Here is a 20,004-nt window from a genome sequence, read left to right as displayed (position 1 = left end):
TCATTTCTCTCTGCATCTTGTAGAACTAAGTGGAAATGCCCATAGGGCTTACCTACAAGGCTGGACTCCTTAGAGGTACAGGCGGCCATATCTTTCTCTTACACAGTGGCTGATGGATTCAAATACCTGACCTTTTGGTTACCAGTTAAATTCTTCAACCATTATGCCACCAGGGCACCTTTGACTTCATATATAATGTGTGAAATATTACCTGTTATTTAATACTAACATCTTTATTTTTAAAATACAAAGAACAGCCAACAAATTAAAACGTCTTATTTCTGGGTGGTACATATATAAATGTTTATACTTTTCTGTATTTCTATGATTTTAAAATAAAATAAAAATATTGATCCTATCAACTTTTAGGGAGCTCTGGTGGCCTACTGGCAAGAAGCTGCACTGCAATTCCAAAGGCACATGGTTTGGATCCACCAGATGCTTCACTGGAAAGGAAGGGCAATCTCCTCCTGTGCCAGTCTGATCTGACTCAGTGGTACACACAAGGAAAAAAAATTGATCCTATTAACTTTTCATACTCAGTCAAAGATGTAGGTGGGCATTATTTTATCAGATGGACTATACATCATCACAGCAAAGTCCTTGGAATAATGGTTACAGCAAGAAGCAAATACAGGAAATCAGAAATAGAAGAAATCTCTGGAATTCTAAGCCTTTTATTTTCCAGACTTGGAAACCACTTGAGTAGCTATTCAAAATTACATGCAGCTAAGTAATGCCAACACCAGCAAAAGTACCCTAGACCTGATTCTTTTTTTTTTTTTTTCTAGACCTGATTCTTGAAGTGGTTTTCAATAAACGCTCCACATTTGAAAGCTGATTTTATTTTGTGTTTCATTTCTAAGTCCAGTTTTATGGCTCAACTTTACATTGAGAATTCAACTTATTCTTTCCATTCAGCTAAAAACTTCTGTCAGACATTGGCAGACATGTCTAGGTACACTGACTTCTAAGAACAAAAAGTTGGAAATTTAACAGTCAGTTACGGTGCTTAAAAGTTCTTTCCATCTGATGTGAATCCAAAAACTATGAAAAGCACAAGCTAGTTATTATTTTTATTCACTAAGTATATACAGCATGCAGAAAGTTAAGCATTTCTTCAACTTGAAGAAAGGAATCACTGTTATAATGAAAACATTTCTAGACAAGTTTTTCTTTGGAAAATCAATCAGTCTTGTACATAGAAAACTATATACTTAAATGTTGGGATTACATACTAAATATATCAGTTTAAAAATTATGCTTAAAATGAATTTTCATTTTAAAAAAGAGATTTAAGGGCACCATTCAAAAGGATAATAATTTGGTGTTTTATGTTATAACATTCTATTTTCAGACAAATCAGTCTTCTAGCCAAAGGATTGGGAAATTACCAATCAGCACAGCACCCAAAACAGCTTAAAACAACAAATACAACTCCTGAGTATAGTTTTCCCTGGCTACATATTTAACAACACTAATGATATCAAACAAGTATAATATCGAAAGAAAACATCAAGGTTTAATATCTTACAAAATATGTACAGAACTTGAACATTTCTGAAAGATAGCCTTCACATCATAACTGAATTATAAATGTAATCAGATACTCAGTTATAGTGAAAAGGTCTAATGGGTTAAAAAAAATGTAAACCATAAAAGATAAAAAGTTATTTTAAAATACACAACAAAATTCTAAAGACTAAGCTTAAATTTTGATTTTTAAAAAGTGTGTTATTTACAATTTAAAAATTTCATGTTTGTTCCTGTTACATAATTTTTATCATTAGGACAAAATAAGAGAAGAAAAAGCTCTTCTTTCCCACTTCTACAGACAGGTGGTGAGACTCGTAGAATACAGTCCACCTAAAATATCAAAGGCCAACAACTTTTATTAGTGGAGTCATAAAACAGACTTCACCAAACTGTATCCTAGTAAGTCAGTGGTTTCACTTGGAGACGTCAATGCAGGGACCCAGTTTCCTTTTCTGAAAGGGAAGCATCTAACTAGCTGTTATCTGAAGAGTAGTTGGTAGAGTTAAATGAGATCAATCACCTATGTGAATTCACTTACATGTTGTTATTAATATTAAGACATGCTCTCAGGGTGTTCAAGTCCACAGCATGGTCCACAACTGGACCTTCCTTTCAGATTTATAAACCTCAAAAAGTAGTTCTTAAAACAAGAACCAATGTTTAAAACATAAAATCCTTAACTGGAGTGCTCAGCTCAGTTGATTTTCAAAATATATTTATAAAATGCTTCAATACTGATGATGATGTAGTGATTATATTAAAGCTAACAAAACTTTGCAATGATCACAAAGGCTTGTCCTCTCAGATTGCGGTCCAGTCATTTGCCTCATGAGAACACTGTGGAGACATCAGACAGATATTCCTTAATCTTTCAACCTGGGTAACATCTTCCTTCTATGTTTTCCTTTTATCGTAATCTCCAACCATCTTCTTGATGTGTGACAATTTGCTCTTCAACTCTTTGCAATAATTCCTCTTAGTTTTGTAATCTGAGGACTAAGAAAGAAAAAAAATCAGCTAGATTCAATAAAATAAAAATGAGTGGAATGTTGGCTGTTGGAAAGATAGAGGTAAAAGGATTATTATTTAATCACAAAGAGCTAGTGGGAGTGGTAACTGAGGCAACATAAAATGTTTACAAACAAAAAGTTATGTAAGTAAATAAAAACTGATGATATTAAATGTTGACAAGAATTTAGAGCAAAAGCAATATGCACTATTTGGTGGGGCTGAAAGTTAATACAACTAAATGACAGTATATATAAAGCCCAAAGATTCTACAATTTCATTCACAGGGGTGTGTGTGTACGTGTACAGGAAAAACATATAAAAAATGTTTGTAGTTACATTACTTATGAACTCATAGTAGAATGGATTAATAAACTGTATTAGAAAACCAAAAAACAAAAACCCAACACAAAACAACCAACTAGAACCATAGCTAATGCCTCAATATAAACATACTTAAAAAAGCATATTGTGGGTCTGCCCGACCTTCAGCAAGGCCTGCACCATCATGTTTTCTCAGACAAACCTCGTTGTCTCGGCCTGGGCTGTGCAGCCACAATGGACCTAAGTTCAAAATATGGCAACTTTGAAAGATATTACCAGGCGACTGAAGTCAATCAAAAACATTCAGAAAATTACCAAGTCTATGAAAATGGTAGCAGCAGCAAAATATGCCCGAGCAGAGAGGGAGCTGAAACTAGCTCGAGTATATGGAGTCGGACCTCTAGCGCTCTATGAGAAAGCTGATATTAAGGTTCCTGAAAACAAGAAGAGACACCTCATTATTGGTGTATCCTCAGATCGAGGGCTCTGTGGTGCTATTCATTCCTCGATTGCAAAACAGATAAAAAGTGAGGTGGCCGAGCTTACAGCAGCTGGAAAAGAAGTTATGAATGTTGGGACTGGAGATAAAATCAGGGGCATCTTGCATAGGACTCATTCGGACCAATTTCTGGTAACATTTAAAGAGGTGGGAAGGAAGCCTCCTACTTTTGGAGATGCATCAGTTATTGCTCTTGAATTGCTGAACTCTGGCTATGAATTTGATGAAGGATCTATCATCTTTAATCGATTCAGGTCTGTCATCTCCTATAAGACTGATGAAAAGCCCATATTTTCCCGTAATACAATTCCAAGTGCTGAAAGCATGAGTATCTATGATGATACTGATGCTGATGTGCTACGAAATTACCAAGAATACAGTCTGGCAAACATCATCTACTACTCTCTGAAGGAGTCCACCACTAGTGAACAAAGTGCCAGGATGACAGCTATGGACAATGCCAGCAAGAATGCCTCTGAGATGACCGACAAACTGACTTTGACATTCAACCGTACCCGCCAAGCTGTCATCACAAAGGAGTTGACTGAAATCATCTCTGGTGCTGCAGCTCTGGATTAATGAAAATCAAGTGTCATCCTCAGACAAGAGGTAAAGAAGAAAAGTTAAGCCAGCTCATTTCATTATGCTTAATGCTGTCCTTGTCAGAAAGATTGTTGGTCCATTGTTCAAATTACTAAAGACAGCAAGATATTTGTAAATTATCTTACAATAAATGATTTTAAAATTTAAAAAAAAAAAAAGCAAGCATATTGTGGAAAGAAGCCACTCAAAATATACATGCCACATGATACTATTTATACAAAATTAAAAATTCTCAAACACAATCTATGATGCTGAAAGCCAGGATACACAGACAAACTCTGAAAACATGCTTAGTGAGCCAGAAAGGGACAATGTTGTATAGTTTGAATGACATGAAATACTAATAGGCAAATGCATAGAGCCCAAGTTATTAGTATCAACAGAGGGAAAAATCACTGCTGAGGGCCAATGCGTTGGTGTTAAAGATGTTAAAAACATAAGAAAAACAGTAACAATGGCATAACAAGATGGAGGCAACTAATGCCACTGTTGTACATTTAAAAATGTTGAAACGACAAATGCTTTGGTTTATGGGTTTTGTGTTGGGGTTTTTTTTTTTGTTTTGTTTTGTTTTGTTTTGTTTCTTTTTTATCGTGGTGAATGGTTTTGCAATTGGCGCCTGGTCATTTTGTCACTGTTTACTGTGCCTTGTGGTGATATATGTGTTTTTATCACACACACATGATTCAAGACAGTGGTTGCTCTGAGCTGTGGTGGAGGAGAAATGCTAAAAAAAAAAAATCATATTTTTATCTCTGTGGCAGTCTCATAGATGTTTGGTCTTTTTATGAAATTTTATCAAGCTGTACACTTTTGTGTGTACTTTTTTTGGTATGTTTCTAATTTAAAAATAGTTTTTAAGAAGCAGTATTGGCTGTACCTGGAAACCACAGAAATGAAATTTCCAACTTGTCCATTACAGTTTTATCTCACAATTACAGGCCTTTTGTGTATAATCAAGGTACAGAAAGGTATTCATAGACATTCTAAAGGTCAAATAAAAGCATACAATAGAAAAGCTCTCCATACAAGAACCCTACAATTCAAATACTTACTCTTTTAACTTGCTTCAGTCTGTTATATTCATCAGCAGCAGCCTGTTAATGAGAAACAAGGGGTAAAGGCTCAGTGAGTATACTTCCCATTTTAAGAAAAACATTCCTGATTAAAAAAAAAAATGAAAGAGAATGAAAATAGTAAGTTTTAAGGCTGGAAGGTATGAAGGAATATGACATCCAGTTTCCTGCGTTCCATTCACAGGAGCAGAGAGCTCTACTGTATTGTGTTCCCTCTCTCTCCAGGCACATCCACAGGACACTTATTTAAACACAGCTCAGGTCAAGTTACGGACCTCTGCTTAGCTCTCTGTTAACTTCTTTACAATCTAGTCTCCAACCTTGAGATTCATCATTTGTTGATCTCTGAAAAGATTAGGTGTTTTTTTTTTTGTTTGTTTGTTTTTTTAATTTAATTTAGGTTGTTTATTTTTCATTTCAATGAACATCTGCAGAGATTTTGGGATTCCATTCATTCATTGTTGCACCCTTCTCCCCGCACAAACCCCTCTCCCCTCCCCCCAAGATTAGGTGTTTTAATGCTTCCAGATCTCTGAGTATGCACTGATGTCTGTAATCATGCCCTTTGTGTGTGTGTGTGTTTGTGTGTAGAAATTCTTCACTTGCACAGACTTCATGCCTTCTCTGAGCAGTCAGTTCTTATACGCCTTGTACATAAGGCAAACCTAGTATTTACTGTACTAACATGTTAGATGTCTATTTCTCTCAGACTAAGAGCTTAAAATCTTGGAGGGCAGAAACAAGGGCTTTTTAGCCTTTCTATATTCAGCATTTCATATCATGAAAGAACATGTAACCAATACATGTTTATTGAATTGAAAGAATTTATGATGACTCCATACAGATACTGTAAAACCCAGTAAGATGAAATTATATAAAAAGTAATAACTTTGGCGAGCTCTGGTGGCCTAGTGGTAAGAAGCTGCACAGCAATCCCAGAGGTCAGGGGTTTGAACCCACCAGATGCTCTGTTGGAGAAGGAGGGGCAATCTGCTCCTGTACCAGTAAGATCTAATTTGATGGTGCACATGCACGCGCGCACACACACCCACATACATATTTAAAAAAAGTAATGACTTCCTACTGAAAGGAAGACCCCACTAACAGAAAAATGGCACACAGTATTTAATAAAATTAATATGAATTTCCAATAAATATGTGAAACGAAGTAGAAAGTTCAATTACTAATATTTAATATACAATACATGCAACTTGAATCTACTAAGAGAAAGATGGGAAATCTCTAATATGATTTATTGCCTCTGAAAACCCACTGGAGGGTCAGTTATGGATCAGTTCAAATCAATGGCCCATAACAACATACAAGATGGTAATTTTTCAGACACATGCTAGTGACACGTGAGTTAAATGAGCCCCCTAGTGATCAGAAAGAGGAACTCAGTTGGCACAAAATTTCTGAAAAGTAGTTTTGTAATGATCTGTATCCAAAGGTTAAAAGTGCATAGCTTCATATTCTAGAATCTGCTCTGGTGAGATAAGCAGACAACTGTGCAAAAAGGGACAGGATGTTGTTGTTGTTATGTGCTGTCGAGTCGTCTGCGACTCATAGCGACCCTATGTACAACAGCCCTAAACCCTGCTCTATCCTGTGCCAATCTCATTGCCTCTGACACACCCATCCCGATTACCCCAGTAACTGGTCTTCCCCTCCTGCGCTGTCCCTCTACTCTACCCAGCATGATGTCCCACTCTAAAGACCTGTCTCTCCTTACAACATGTCCAAAGTATGTCAGACGAAGCCCCAGAATCCTTGCCTCCAAGGAGCAGCCTGGTTTAACCCTCTCTAGGATGAATCCGTTTGTTTTCTAGGCAGTCCATGGTACATTCAATACTCTTCTCCAGCACCACAGCTCAAAGGCATCAATTCTCCTTCTATCCTCCCTAGTCATTGTCCAACTCTCTGATGCATAACAAGTGATTGCAAAAACCATGGCCTGTATCAGGCGCACCTTAGTCTCCAGAGAGACACCGTTGCTCTTGAGTACTTTAGAGAGGTCCCTAACAGCAGACTTTCTCATCGCAATACGGTTTTTGATTTCCTGGCTACTGGTGCCAAGAGTGTTGACCGTGGAGCCGAGCCAACTGAAGCTGTGAACAATCTCAATCTCTTCACCATCCATCCTGATGCTACCGATTGGTCCAGTGGTACTACCTGAGGGTAGGGATCTGAGGGAATCATATGTAACTTTCCGAATAAGCTCATGGAACAGATTAGTGGATGGTAGCAGAGCAGCAACAGCTCTGTGTAGGATGGTGGTGGTGTTAGAACTGAGAGAAGCAGGCATGGGGAGCATGAGACATGTCTTTCTTCATGGGATTTGGTTTTATACTGTAGATGTGGCCAAAGATGACTGTTCTGCCTCAGAAGGTTAGTGGAGGTCAGATTGAGCTTCCCTCACACTAGCCCCACTCACTCTTTCTACACCACTTTAGCCAGAAAGAGATCAATGAAACACACAAGAGAGTTCCAACTAAAAAAAAAAATTCTGTGTGTGTGTGTGTGTATTCACGTGCGTGCCCATGCAGGTAGATACACATACTCACTTTTACGAGAAAAGGACGTTTGCTTTGTAATTCTTATCTACACTGGCATATTCTTCAGCTTGGAAAGACCCAATTAATTTGCAATTACTCTTGAAAGAAATATTTCTTTGATAATTCTAAGCATTTTAAAAAACTAACATTAGTATAAAGAACACTGAATCTCCATGAATTAGAATAAAACCTTATATGATTTATGAATATCAAAATTTCAGATTACCATGTATTCTTCACTTTCTTCTCTATAGTCATCTAATACTTTATCCAGACGTGAGAGTTCTTTACTGATCTCGTCAAGTTCTGCTTGTAAGCTCTTGTATTCCTGGAGGCCAGTGTCGAAACTTTTCTTGTAAAAATGTCTTTGTTGATCCGAAGTGATAGGTGGATATTCCCTAAAAATTGAGAGAAAATGTTACACAGATACACACACTCTCTCTCTCTCTCTCTACTATTAAGTTAATTCAGACTCACAGCAACTCTACAGGAGAGAAGAAACACCCCACCAGGTTTCTAAGCTGTGACTACAGAAGCGGATTGCTACATCTGTTTTCAATGGAAAGGCTATTGGGTTTGAAGCACCAATGTTCTGGTTAACAGTCAAGTTCTTAACTGTGCTGACAAGGTTGCTATGTAGCCTTAGGATAATTTAAAATCCAGTGTTTATTATATGAAAACCAATAAAAATATTTTTTAGAACAAAAAATAATCCAGTATTTCTTCCTCAAAAATAATAAGCTAGTGGAGTAGGGAGAATAAGATTCTCTTGTTGTCACCATGTTTCTTATGGGGGGGAGGGAGAAGTCAGGTTGAGTGCAAAGAAACTATACTAAGAATGAATATACGTTTTATACTACAGTTCAGGTTTGTTGTTGTTTTGCTACACATGCCCACTCAACCCTTGCAACACCCTTAGAAACAATGTTTTGGTTAGCTATTATTTCTAATTTGTATTTTATTCCTCAAAATATTTAGGCATGAAAGGCTAGGTATCATAATGAGCATAGCATGTGATAGTGGATTAAAACAAAACTACGGACAGTCAAAGGAATTTAATCACAACCTTGGCAACAATAGTAAATTATTACTTTAGTTTTTATGAAATTGTGTACCAAAGTAACTGTTATTGAAAAGAAATTGTAAAGACAGAACAGTGTTTATAAAGCATATTTTCACCACTATATTTCTTTAAAAAATAAACAAAGGAAAACACCTCTGATTTGAATGTGGCAGCCTAACGTTAAAGTAACTGTCAAAGGAAAGCCATAGCATTGGTCTAAAAATTTGATAATCTGTAACAACTTTATGTAAAACAGAGTTTTCTCTACTTGTATTTTAATGATCAGAAAGACTTTTTTTTCCTTGGATATAGACTGGAAGAGCCTGGTGAAGTTTATCATCCATGTGGTAGAAAAAGCAGAAAATGACTGCTAGATATGGCTGCAAAAGTATTCTCACCACCTCAATCTGTCATTAGTATGTGACTTAAACATTATTATGAAAGGCTATTAAGGTGGGGGACAGACTGTCTCCAGTCCTGGTTGGCAGAGAAAATGAGATTACGTCATGGACGCAGCTTGGGTGGCCACACTCCAAACCTGGCTGTCCCATGTTATTAACTGGAGTGAGAAAGGCTCCAGCAAGTTCTGGCTTGGTACCTGACCCAGTCCTCCTCCAGCTCATCGCAGGACTCGCCGCCCGTCGTGTAGTCTGTTTCATAGTGGTCTTGCTCTGTTCTCCTTGACTTCCCTGCCCTTCCCTTCGTGGGAGCCCATTTTGAAGGGGTCTGTAAGTCAGCGCTGCTGCTGTAACGAGGCTGTCTGTAGTCATCCACAGGTGAAGTCAGGGGAAGCTCCCGAGCCACCTCCGGCACCCTAAAACAGTGTTTTCCAGTGATTATTCTGCACCAGGACACACTGTAACCATGAGGTACGAGCAACTGAGGAGCTGCCACACGTAGGCGCACCCACTTCAAATTCCTATGCTTAACACTGAGTAGATCCCTCATCTACAGCATTTAATTTAGTACCAGCACAGTCCTAAAATGCATGCCAGCAGCTATAATGCTCATTTTCAACCTTTCTCCATAAAATAAATCAAAAACCTCACTTTGGGAAGGTGCGTACCCAGCCTGTGTGACAGCAGAAGGCTGTCAAGAAATAAAGGTTGTGATTCTTCTCTACAGGTTTTTCCAGTTTCATGAAATGTTAGTGGGGAAGGAGAATACATGACATCTCTGCCTCTGGAAGTTTGACCCTCAGAAGCAAGCTCTTAGTCATATTAACTTTAGACTACATATATCAAGAAATGAAACTTTGTACTGCAATGGGCAAATGTGCTGCCAGGGACCTCTGGAGAGCAAGGATATCACTTTAAAGACTGAGGTGTACTGATCCACGCAGAGGGTTACATGTTGTTGTTATTGTTATGTGCCTTTGAGTCGTTTGCGACTCATAGTGACCCTATGTACAACAGCCCTAAACCCTGCTTTATCCTGTGCCAATTGCAATGCCTCTGACACACCCATCCCAATTACCCCAGTCACTGAATCAATCTACCTCATAGATGGTCTTCCCCTCCTGCGCTGTCCCTTCACCCTCCCAAGCATGATATCCCTCTCCAAGGACCTGTCCCTCCTTGCAACATGTCCAAAGTGTGTCAGACGAGGCCCCAGAATCCTTGCCTCTAAGGAGTAGCCTGGTCTAACCCTCTCCAGGATGAATCTATTTTCTTGGCAGTCCATAGCACATTCAATACTCTTCCCAAGCACCACAGCTCAAAGGCATCAATTCTCCTTCTATCCTTCCTAGTCATTGTCCAACTCTCTGATGCATAACAAGTGATAACAAAGACCATGGCCTGTATCAGGCGCACCTTAGTCTCCAGAGAGAAACCGTTGCTCTTGAGTACTTTACAGAGGTCCCTAACAGCAGACTTTCCCATCACAGTATGTTTTTTGATTTCCTGGCTGCTGGTGCCAAGAGTGTTAACCATGGAGCCGAGCAAACTGAAGCTGTGAACAATCTCAATCTCTTCGCCATCCATCCTGATGCTACCAATTGGTCCAGTGGTGAGAATCTTTGTCTTCTTGACATTGAGCCTCAGTCCATACTAAAGGCTGCAGTCCTTGACCCTCTGCAGCAAGTGCATGAGGTCCTCCTCAGTTTCAGCAAGCAGGGTTGTGTCATCTACATAACGCAGATTGTTAATAGATCTTCCACCAATCTTGACGCCACACTTCTCCTCATAGAGCCCAGCCTCTCTGATAATCTGCTCTGCATACAGGTTGAAAAGGTATGGAGATAGAACACATCCCTGGCATACACCTTTCCCAATTCTGAACCATGCAGTGTTACCCTGCTCTGTTCTGACGACTGCCTCTTGGTCCAAGTATAAGTTTTGCATTAGCACGATTAAATGTTCTGAGATTCCCATTCTTCTCAGAGTCAGCCACAGTTTGTTATGATTCACACAGTCAAACGCCTTTGCATAATCAATGAAACACAGATAGACATTCTTCTGGTATTCCCTGCTTTCAGCTGAGATCCATCTAACATCAGCTATAATATCCTTAGTACTATGACCCCTTCTAAACCTAGCCTGGACTTCTGGCAATTCTCTGCTGATGTGCTGTTCCAGTCGTTTTTGGATAATCTTCAGTAGAATCTTGCTTGCATGTGAAATCAACGATATTGTTCTATAATTTCCACACTCTGTTGGGCCACCCTTCTTTGGAATGGGAACAAATATTGATCTCTTCCAGTCAGTTGGCCAAGTGGTTGTTCTCCAGATTTCTTGGCACAACTTGGTGAGTATATCCAGGGCAGCATCTGTTTATGTCAATTGGTATACCATCTATTCCTGGGGCCTTATTTTTTGCTATTTTCTTTAAAGCAGCTTGAACTTCTTCCTTCATCATCATAGGCTCTTGCTCAAATGTTATTTCATTAATAACATTACATAGTCTAGTAATATTATCAGGAGGGGTCATTCCTTGGAAAAAAGGACATCATGATTGGGAAAGCAAAGAGTCAGCGAAAGACAGGAAAATTAACAACAAAATGCATTGGCACAATAATTACAATAGGCAGATGGTATTGTGAGGATGGCACGGGACTAGGCAAGGCTTCCTCTACTGAACAAAGTACCCCTATGAGTCAGAGCTGATGCCAGTGCCTAATAAGAACATAATAATCAATTCTCTTCTTTAAATAACAATCCTAGGAGATCTAAAAATAAATGTAAAAACTTTATACTACAATGAACTGAAGAATTCATTAAGGATTCTTTTAAAATGGCTGTATTATTCCTTAAGTCATATAGACTGAATGAAAAGAAGGGATTCCATTACATGTACCATTTTTCTAATGTAATTGTTTCATACTGTATCAAATTTCTAATTGTACATAAAGTTTCTGTTACAAATACAAAACTAAATCTAACAGGAGGATAAAATTCCAGGTGCTGTTATGTAGTAACTGTAAATTGTTACTGAGTAATAGAAAAGCAAAACTTAAGTTTCTTCTGTAGTGGAGCTAGTGTAGGACAGAAACAGAAAAGAAATGAAGACCAAAGAAAGCTGAAAGGTTGCCAAGTCTCAGATTTGTTATTAAAAATAAAACAAAACAAAGAATGTTGTCATTGAATCAATCCTAACTCATTATAACCTCTAAATTGTCTACTTAAAATGTCTGGAGAAAAAAAAAAAAGGGTCCAGTTCCTTTTTGTTCTCCCTTACTGCTTACAATTTATAGCTAATGCAATCTTGAGTTCTATCTATCAGGCATATTCTGCTCTCTATATGATCCTGAACCACTTGATTATATATAACTGTTGTTGGAGCTGTGGATTTCCAATCACATCTATTAATTTTTTGTGGACTCCTAAAGCTTTTTTTTGGGTGGGGTGGTATTTTTCTAAGTTTATTCAAGATAATGTAGTTTTGTATGCTATGTTAATGCTGCTTCTGATAGAAGGAAAATGTGACTTTCTCTATGAATTAATGATTAACAAGTTCCTAGACATGCTGCCAAAATGGCCAGGTACTATATGCCTCTGCTTTAAGCAGAACACATGAAGCCAGGAGGCAGAAGAGGGGGAAGTTAATGAAGAAAACAAACTGGGGGCAGGGTGAAGATAGGGAACTAAAACACAAAAAGAGCTAATTAAGAGCACGCCTCTTGCCTTAATTTAATGATTTTTGATATGGATATTAAAAGGCCTTACACATTGGAAATTTCCTACCTCTTCCTACATGCTCCAGCATAAAAGCTAAAAAGAAAATCCATAGTATGTAAAGTATATGCAGTAAAGGGCTAAGGAAAATACCAACTAGAAGAGACCAAAAGGGCACCATATGCCCAAAATTAAAGATGAGAAGGCAGGAAGGGACAGGGAATCTAGGAGGAGGAGGTGGAGGACTAGAAAGAGGAGGAGAGTTAGAGCATACTGCGTTGAGTGAAACCAAAATCAGAACAATCTGTATTATGACTGGACAAGTAGTGTCACTTCCCTTACATGGCTTCAGGCCTCTCTTTGCTCACAGACACATGCATTTCTGACAACTTCCAAAACTTACCCTTTTATAGTTTTTATAGTTATTTATTTTTATTCTTTTAGTTTGTAACTGTTCCTTCTCCCTGCCCCCTCCTGTATACACACAGCTGCTCCTATCTTATCCCGACTCTCAGTGTAGTTATTATGCATACTTCCCACCCCTATTAAATTGAAATCTAGATGAGAACATGATACTCCCAGGGGTACCTAGCCACTGGAGTGCAAGACAATTACTGAACTGACTCCCCAAGGATCCTCTTTTTCTGGTAACAGTGAAGGAGGAGAAACCACTACATCATCAACACTGAGGCCATGACCAAATGATGTCAATTATTTTACATGCCACTTTAGAATTGTCAATGCTCTCTGGGGTATACCCAAACCAAGACAATCGGGGAACTCCATCATTCGAGTCTCTGGGATGATACCTGAGAGTCACTCAAAAAGAGCCCAACAGAATCCTACTAGTAGATTTGGCACAGAAATTTTGGGGAAAGAATTGTTTTCTGACCCTTAAACTAAAAGAGTAACAGATCAATATTCAATATGGCAATGGTCAATTGGTATGCTGTGAATTCCTGGAGCCTTGCTTTTTGCCAATTCTTTCAGAGCAGCTTGAACTTCTTCATCACCACAGCCTCTGGCTCATATGTTGTTTCATGAAATTCTGTGTCTGCCAATTCCTTTTGGTACAGTGACTCTGTATATGTCTTCATTTTCTTTTAATGCTTCTTGGATCATTTAATATTCTGCCCAAAACATCCATAAATATTGCAACTTGTAGCTTGAATTTGTTATTCAATTCCTTTAGCTTAAGAAATGCTAAGCGATTTCAGCCCTTTTGATTGTCTAACTCCAGCTCTTTGCATATTTCATTATATTTTACTTTGTTTTTCCAAGCTGTCCTTTGAAATCTTCTGTTCAGCTCCTTTTTTTTTTTCTTTTTTGTTCAGCTCCTTAATTTCTTCCTTTTGCTTTGTCTTCTTAGTGCTCTAGTGCAATATTCAGAGTCTCATCTGACATCCATCTTGGTCTTTTCTTCCTCCTCTGCCTTTGTAATGACCTTTTGCATTCTTCATGGATGATATTCTTGATATCCTCTTACAGTTCATTTGGTCCTCATGTGGTGTTCAAGACCTCAAACCTGTTCCTGAGATGGTTTTGAAACTAGAGTGGGATAGATTTAAGGTCAAATTTTGGTTCCTATACATTTGACTTAATTTTCCTCAGCTTCAGCTTGAACTTGTATTTGTCTGTTCCACAATCAGCACCTGATCTAGTTTTCACAGCTGATATTGAGCTTCTCCAGGGATTGTTTTCCACATATATAAAAGATTTGATTCCTACTTGATGGCACATAAAAACAACCACATTCAATGTGGACAGCTATCTAATATGCACAGAGAATAAGGTCAGCAAAACAAGAGATGAGAGCATGAAGGAAACCTGGATCATGCTATATCTAAATCTAGATTAATCCTTGGGTCTTATATGAACCAGTGATTTCCTCTTTTTGCTTAAAATCAAGGTCTCTCTCATTCTCTTAACCTGCATAAAAGTCCTCTATCAGCCTCGTGCTAACTAGCAATTGTCTCACTCTAAGAAGGCAGTTGACCTTGATAACTTTATATTTGAGAACACTCATCTCTTTAGGTCTTAATTTATAAAGGCTAATTCACTCTGGGTGTGAGCAGGGAGTGTACCTGTGATGCAATCAATCACTTTTATATGGCCTTTCACGACCCAGTCTTGCAACTCCTATAAAATGCTTGGGTAGGACTATGCAAATAATCAAGATTCTTGTAGCTAATCAAGGGAATTAAGCACTTGCTAATATGGCAAATTGTTGTTATGTACATTGAGTTAGAACCAACATAGAACCCCTTGTGGAGGTGAGACTATGCAATTAATGTACATGGACACACCCTCTCCAAAAAATTAAGGAGACTGACCTGTTTAGCCATCTTGTTAGACTTACTAGAAAGCCAATGTCAGAGAGAGCATCTCCTAACACTAAGAAATTATGGAACACTGTGCTGAGAACCTTCTAGATTTAAAAGAGAAAGAAAGAGCACATTGTCTACACCAAAGAAGTACAAGACCGCAAGAAGCAGCAGCAGAGAAATGGTGACAGCTGAACGAGAATGTTGGAATGGCACCCTGGGCCCCTGGACCACAGAGCAAAGTGGCTCCAATGGGCTTGACAATTCACTGACGGAGAGAGCTGAACACCCTGAGAGATTAGGGGCCCAAGAGCTAGAGTCCTGCTTGCAGACAAGGCAGAGAAGAGATTGTCTTGGCCAAAGAATTGTATCCTGAGTTACTCCTGATCCTGAATTATAACCTCTTATTTCCCTAATGAACCCCATGGTGAAATTTCACTTCACATACTTTGAGTATGCTGTCAGAAGGTGCCAGTCCTTGGGCAAAGGAACCATGCTTGCAAAAGTCTTTAAGCCTGGACAGCTTTAGATCATGGGAACATTCAACTCCTGACATTTTAACACATAAAGGTTAATTCATATTAGCTTTTGTTTCAGTGAAATAAAGACCCTCAATGAGATGGACTGGCACAGTGATTGAAATAATTGGGTTGAGCATGGAAAATACTGAAATGCAGTAAACTGATGTGGAACTGCAGGAAAGTCAAGGTGGATTCAGAAAATAATACAGGGAGGTTGCTGATGTCAGATGAAGTTCATCGATAATAGAAAATAGCAGAAAGATCTTCACCTGTGTTTCCATGATTATGCAGAGGCTGTGTGGATTATAAAATACTTACATCATAATTATAAATAACTGTGAAAAATATGAATTCCAGAAAACGTAATTGTATTTTTGTGGAAAATGTAGAGAAACAAAAAAAGCAGTGGGTAGAATATAGCGTGGTTTAAAATCAGGAAAGATACATGTTAGGATTGTATTTATTCCAGATGTACCCATCACCTGCTCCACAGGAGGAGGGGCAATCTTCTTCCATGGGATTAACTACCTCTGAAAACCTGCTGGAGGGTCAGCTATGGGTCAGTTCCAACCGATGGCACACACAACAACAACAACATACAGAACAAATTAGCCCAATAATACAAGCAGGTGGACTAGAGGACAAAGATGAAGGCGGCATCAGCATTAGAGAAAGACTTGTCAATAACTTGCAGTGTTCAGCTAGTACAACCTTGCTCATTGAAAACAGACAACTTGAAACAATGATGAGGATCAAAGACTGGAATGTTTTTTGTGGTCTTTTAAAAAATTCCTTCTTTTAATCAAGACATTCCTCTAGGTCGTATAGCCCTGGTGTACAAGTTGCCGTACCGTGTTCACTTTTGGTTGCTGTGAGGCTGAACACCGTGACACTGATGTGTCAAATGCGTTAATGGGGCGAGCTCTGGTGGCCTAGTGGCAGGAAACTGCACTGCAATCCCAGAGGTGCGCGGTTCAAATCCACCAGATGCTCTGCTGAAGAAGGAGGAACAGTCGCCTCCTGTACCAGTCAGATCCAATTTGACGGTACACACATAAAAAAAAAATGCGTTAATGGTTGGCTACCCAATGGGGACAGAGTGTGGGTAGAGCTCCCCAATTAAAACAAGCTGGGAAGGAGGAGTGGCATCCACTTCCGTAATAGCTTGCCTCCGTAAACCTTATGAACCTGGAGAGAGGATGAAAGGCACCCAAGTGTCGGGGACTCTCCTTCATAGGATCACTATGAGTCGCCCGAGACTCAATGGCACTTAATAACAACAACAACAATCAAGTTTTGGATCTCAGCCATTTTTTTCCACTCTCAACTCCTTACAAATAGTTTTTAATATGAAATTAAAATATAAAGCCTCTGTTTCCATCTAAAAATATTCAACACTTCATGAATTTATGTATCATCCTTGTGCAGGGGCCATGCTCCTGAAGAAAGCACAAGATTATAAAGTCTGGTGGTTGTTTTTTTTTTAAGAATTATTTGAATTTTATTTGATGCTGAAGCATTTATCCCTTAGCTGTAAGTTTTTGTTTCTTCAGTTTCTTCTGGAAGATCTTTTTTTTCTGGGCAACTTCCTCTTCTGGTTTAGGAACAATCTGTTTCTTTTCAGTAAGGATAATCTCAGTATGGGGGCGAGAGGCAGTAGCACATCTTGAGAGCTTAGTTCACCTGGAAGTACTCAAGGACCAGAGAACTGACATCTAAACCCTTAAGTTCAGCATTATTCTCCGCATTTTTAAGCATATGCAGCAAAAACTTAGCACTCTCTTTTTTTGGCCACCTCCACTGTTTGGCCTGGGCACATCTATCAACTCCATCACTGTAATGTCTGAATGGCACACTCTGCTTTTGCAGTGACACCTTTCAGATGTGGCTTTCTGGATATGCATACATGTGATGGCCTGGGCAGTTTCCTGGGTGTTCTTAAAATGGACCCGGAGATTTGAACCTCTTGACTTCCATGATTCTGTGGGATTTCCAGGACAAGCAAGCAGCAAACCAGTGTGGAAGGTGACCTGAGTTGCTCATGTAAAGAAGGAGCAAGACTATAAAGCCTTAAGTATGAATTATACCTCAAAATAAGGGGAAGGGGGGAAATCCTCACTATTGGACCAACAGGCAACACCATGACAAATTGAGAAAAGACTGGTGTTGTCAATGATTTAATTTTACAGAAAGCCGTAATCAGTACCCATGGAAGCAGCAGTCAAGAAAATAATTGGGCAATTTTGCTGCAAAGTACCTCTTCACTGTGCTAAAAAGCAAGATCACACAAACAAATATGGTGCATCAGATTAAAGTCATGATATTTCCAAGTGCCTCATCAGTGCAAAAGGCAGACAATGAATAAGGCAAACTGAACAACTGATGCGTCTGAATGGCGGTTTTGGCAAAGAATGTTATAAATACCATGAACTGTCAAAAGACCAAACAAATGCGTCTTGGATGAATTCAGTGCAGCTAGAATGTTCCTTAGAAAAGAGGATGACAAGACTTTCCTAACATACTTTGGGCATGATACCAGTAAGAACCAGTTCCTGGAGAAAGACACGACTGGTAAAGTGGAAGATCAGAAAAGAAAGGAACAACCTTAAGGAGATGAGCTGATACAATGACTGTAATAATGTGGTCCAGTCCGCTGCTGTGAATATGCCACAGAATCAAGTGTTACTAGGAGCCAGACTCAACTTGATAGCATCTAGTATAAAAAAGGCAGTCCATCGGTCTGTTTTCCAAATCATATTCCAATATAATAAAGCTTTCTGTCTTCAAATTAAACTCGCACATTTCATTTAACACAATCTAATTCCCTAAAAGAAAGAGTTTTTTGGTTTCCAAAGTGATTTTGTGTTCTGTGGAACTGACTTCAACTCATAATGCACCCACATGGTACAGCCAAACTGTTCCCATAGAACCTTCTAGGCTGCCAAGGTTGCAGAAGGAGAGTCTTGTCTTCTTCCTGTGGAGAAGCTGGGTGGCTTCACACTCCAACTTTTCGGCTAACATTCAAGCACTTAAATCATGCCACCAGAGTGACACACAAATGTGCATGTCCTTTTGTGCTGTCAAGTTGGTTTTGACCCACAGCCACCCTACAGAACAGCAGTAGAACTCTGAATGCTTTCATCTTTATGGAAACAGATGCCACATCTCTCTCTCTCTCTCAGAATGACTGGTGGATTCAAAACACTGGTTGTCAATTCGCAGGCAAACACTTAACTACTACACTACCATGGTTCTAAAATCAACTATGTCCAAAACAAAACTTAGAGGTGTTATCAGCTGTATGTTCCCTTGAAATATGAGACAAAAAACAGAAATCTGGCATGAGACTCCAGAAATACCGACTTCAAAATGAGGTTGAAGTTATTAAAAGAAAAGCAGATCGACACAGTTTATCAATGAGCAAATTCTCTCGTCTATAAAGAAATCTAATAAACTTAGCTCTGCTACCAAATCAGTAACTTTCTGTCATTCTCATAACTAAAACTCAAAACCAGAAACCGAAAACATAGCACACACAGAGTCACATTCCGAGAGTGAATAAGCCAACACTATTTCTCTATTTAACCAGCTAGCAGGTAAGGGAGAAGATCCCTACCATCAGTCAGAACCCCACCCACCTCCTCCTAGGCTGCCAACTAGCCCCAGGCTTCTACCTGCAATGCAGAGGTAAGTCTCCAGAATTAGTACATGCTGTTGGAAATTTTAAAAGCAATTAATGGCATAAGATAGTACTTACGGTGTTGATTTGAAGGAAGAATCTGGGTAAGATCGTTTGTCATTTATTTTACCATTGGAGGAGTAAGCCATGGGACTGTCAACTCTGTCCACATAGTCAGATGGTGGTGGCGGCATGTCTGGTGTGCCTGCAGAAACATTTTTAACCTAAAGAAACATCCGCAAGAGACATAGATATTATTTAGCCTATAATGTAAAGAGTGAAGACATGCAAATAAAATGTCTATTTTATACAAAATTGTTCTATTTATTTCATTCATTAAATATCAGTAACCTGAAAGGATTGTCTTTTTTATCAAATTACAATTTTTCCAGACATAAAAGGGCCTGCTGTTAGTTTAACCAGACTAGAATGAATTACAAAGAAGGAACAATCTTAATCTCCTGATTTTCATCTTGCTATGACTAGGTATACTAATTCTCTAAACTCATTACCCTTTCTTCCTTCCCTCTTATCAGAAAATCTGCTTGTTTTTATCTAAGGATAGGTAGCTGCTAAGCTCAGGCAGGAGAGTGATTAAGAAATGACCATAAGCTGTTTCAGCTCACAAGCAGTAGGTCAGGATTTTTGTTCGTTTTGGAACTTTTTAAAAACAGGGCCCAAGAATATGCATTTCTTTTTT

At 38.7% G+C, this 20,004-nt stretch overlaps 1 protein-coding gene and 1 pseudogene across 2 annotated transcripts in view; one reads left to right on the top strand and one right to left on the bottom strand.

The window, feature by feature from the left end:
• Positions 1–2,389: 2,389 nt before the first annotated feature.
• The window catches only part of OCLN (occludin), a 64,653-nt gene continuing 47,038 nt past the window's right edge, over positions 2,390–20,004 (bottom strand). The window contains exons 3-7 of one of the 2 annotated variants that reach the window (XM_006900034.1): positions 19,383–19,528; positions 9,264–9,479; positions 7,829–8,000; positions 5,026–5,067; positions 2,390–2,532 (exon numbers count right to left, since the gene is read on the bottom strand). In XM_006900034.1, the coding sequence (XP_006900096.1) occupies positions 2,431–2,532; positions 5,026–5,067; positions 7,829–8,000; positions 9,264–9,479; positions 19,383–19,528 (678 nt within the window). In that variant the 3' untranslated portion in view covers positions 2,390–2,430. The remainder of the gene's footprint in view (positions 2,533–5,025; positions 5,068–7,828; positions 8,001–9,263; positions 9,480–19,382; positions 19,529–20,004) is intronic. The other variant, XM_006900033.1, reaches the window with a different exon arrangement.
• LOC102876572 lies at positions 3,053–3,946 on the top strand (annotated as a pseudogene).

The sequence above is a fragment of the Elephantulus edwardii genome, unplaced genomic scaffold, assembly GCF_000299155.1.
Source record: "Elephantulus edwardii isolate Elephantulus edwardi_28Jun2011 unplaced genomic scaffold, EleEdw1.0 scaffold00271, whole genome shotgun sequence".
NCBI lineage: Eukaryota > Metazoa > Chordata > Mammalia > Macroscelidea > Macroscelididae > Elephantulus > Elephantulus edwardii.
Note: the sequence above shows the minus strand (reverse complement) of the source record. Positions and strands in the feature narration are given on the sequence as shown.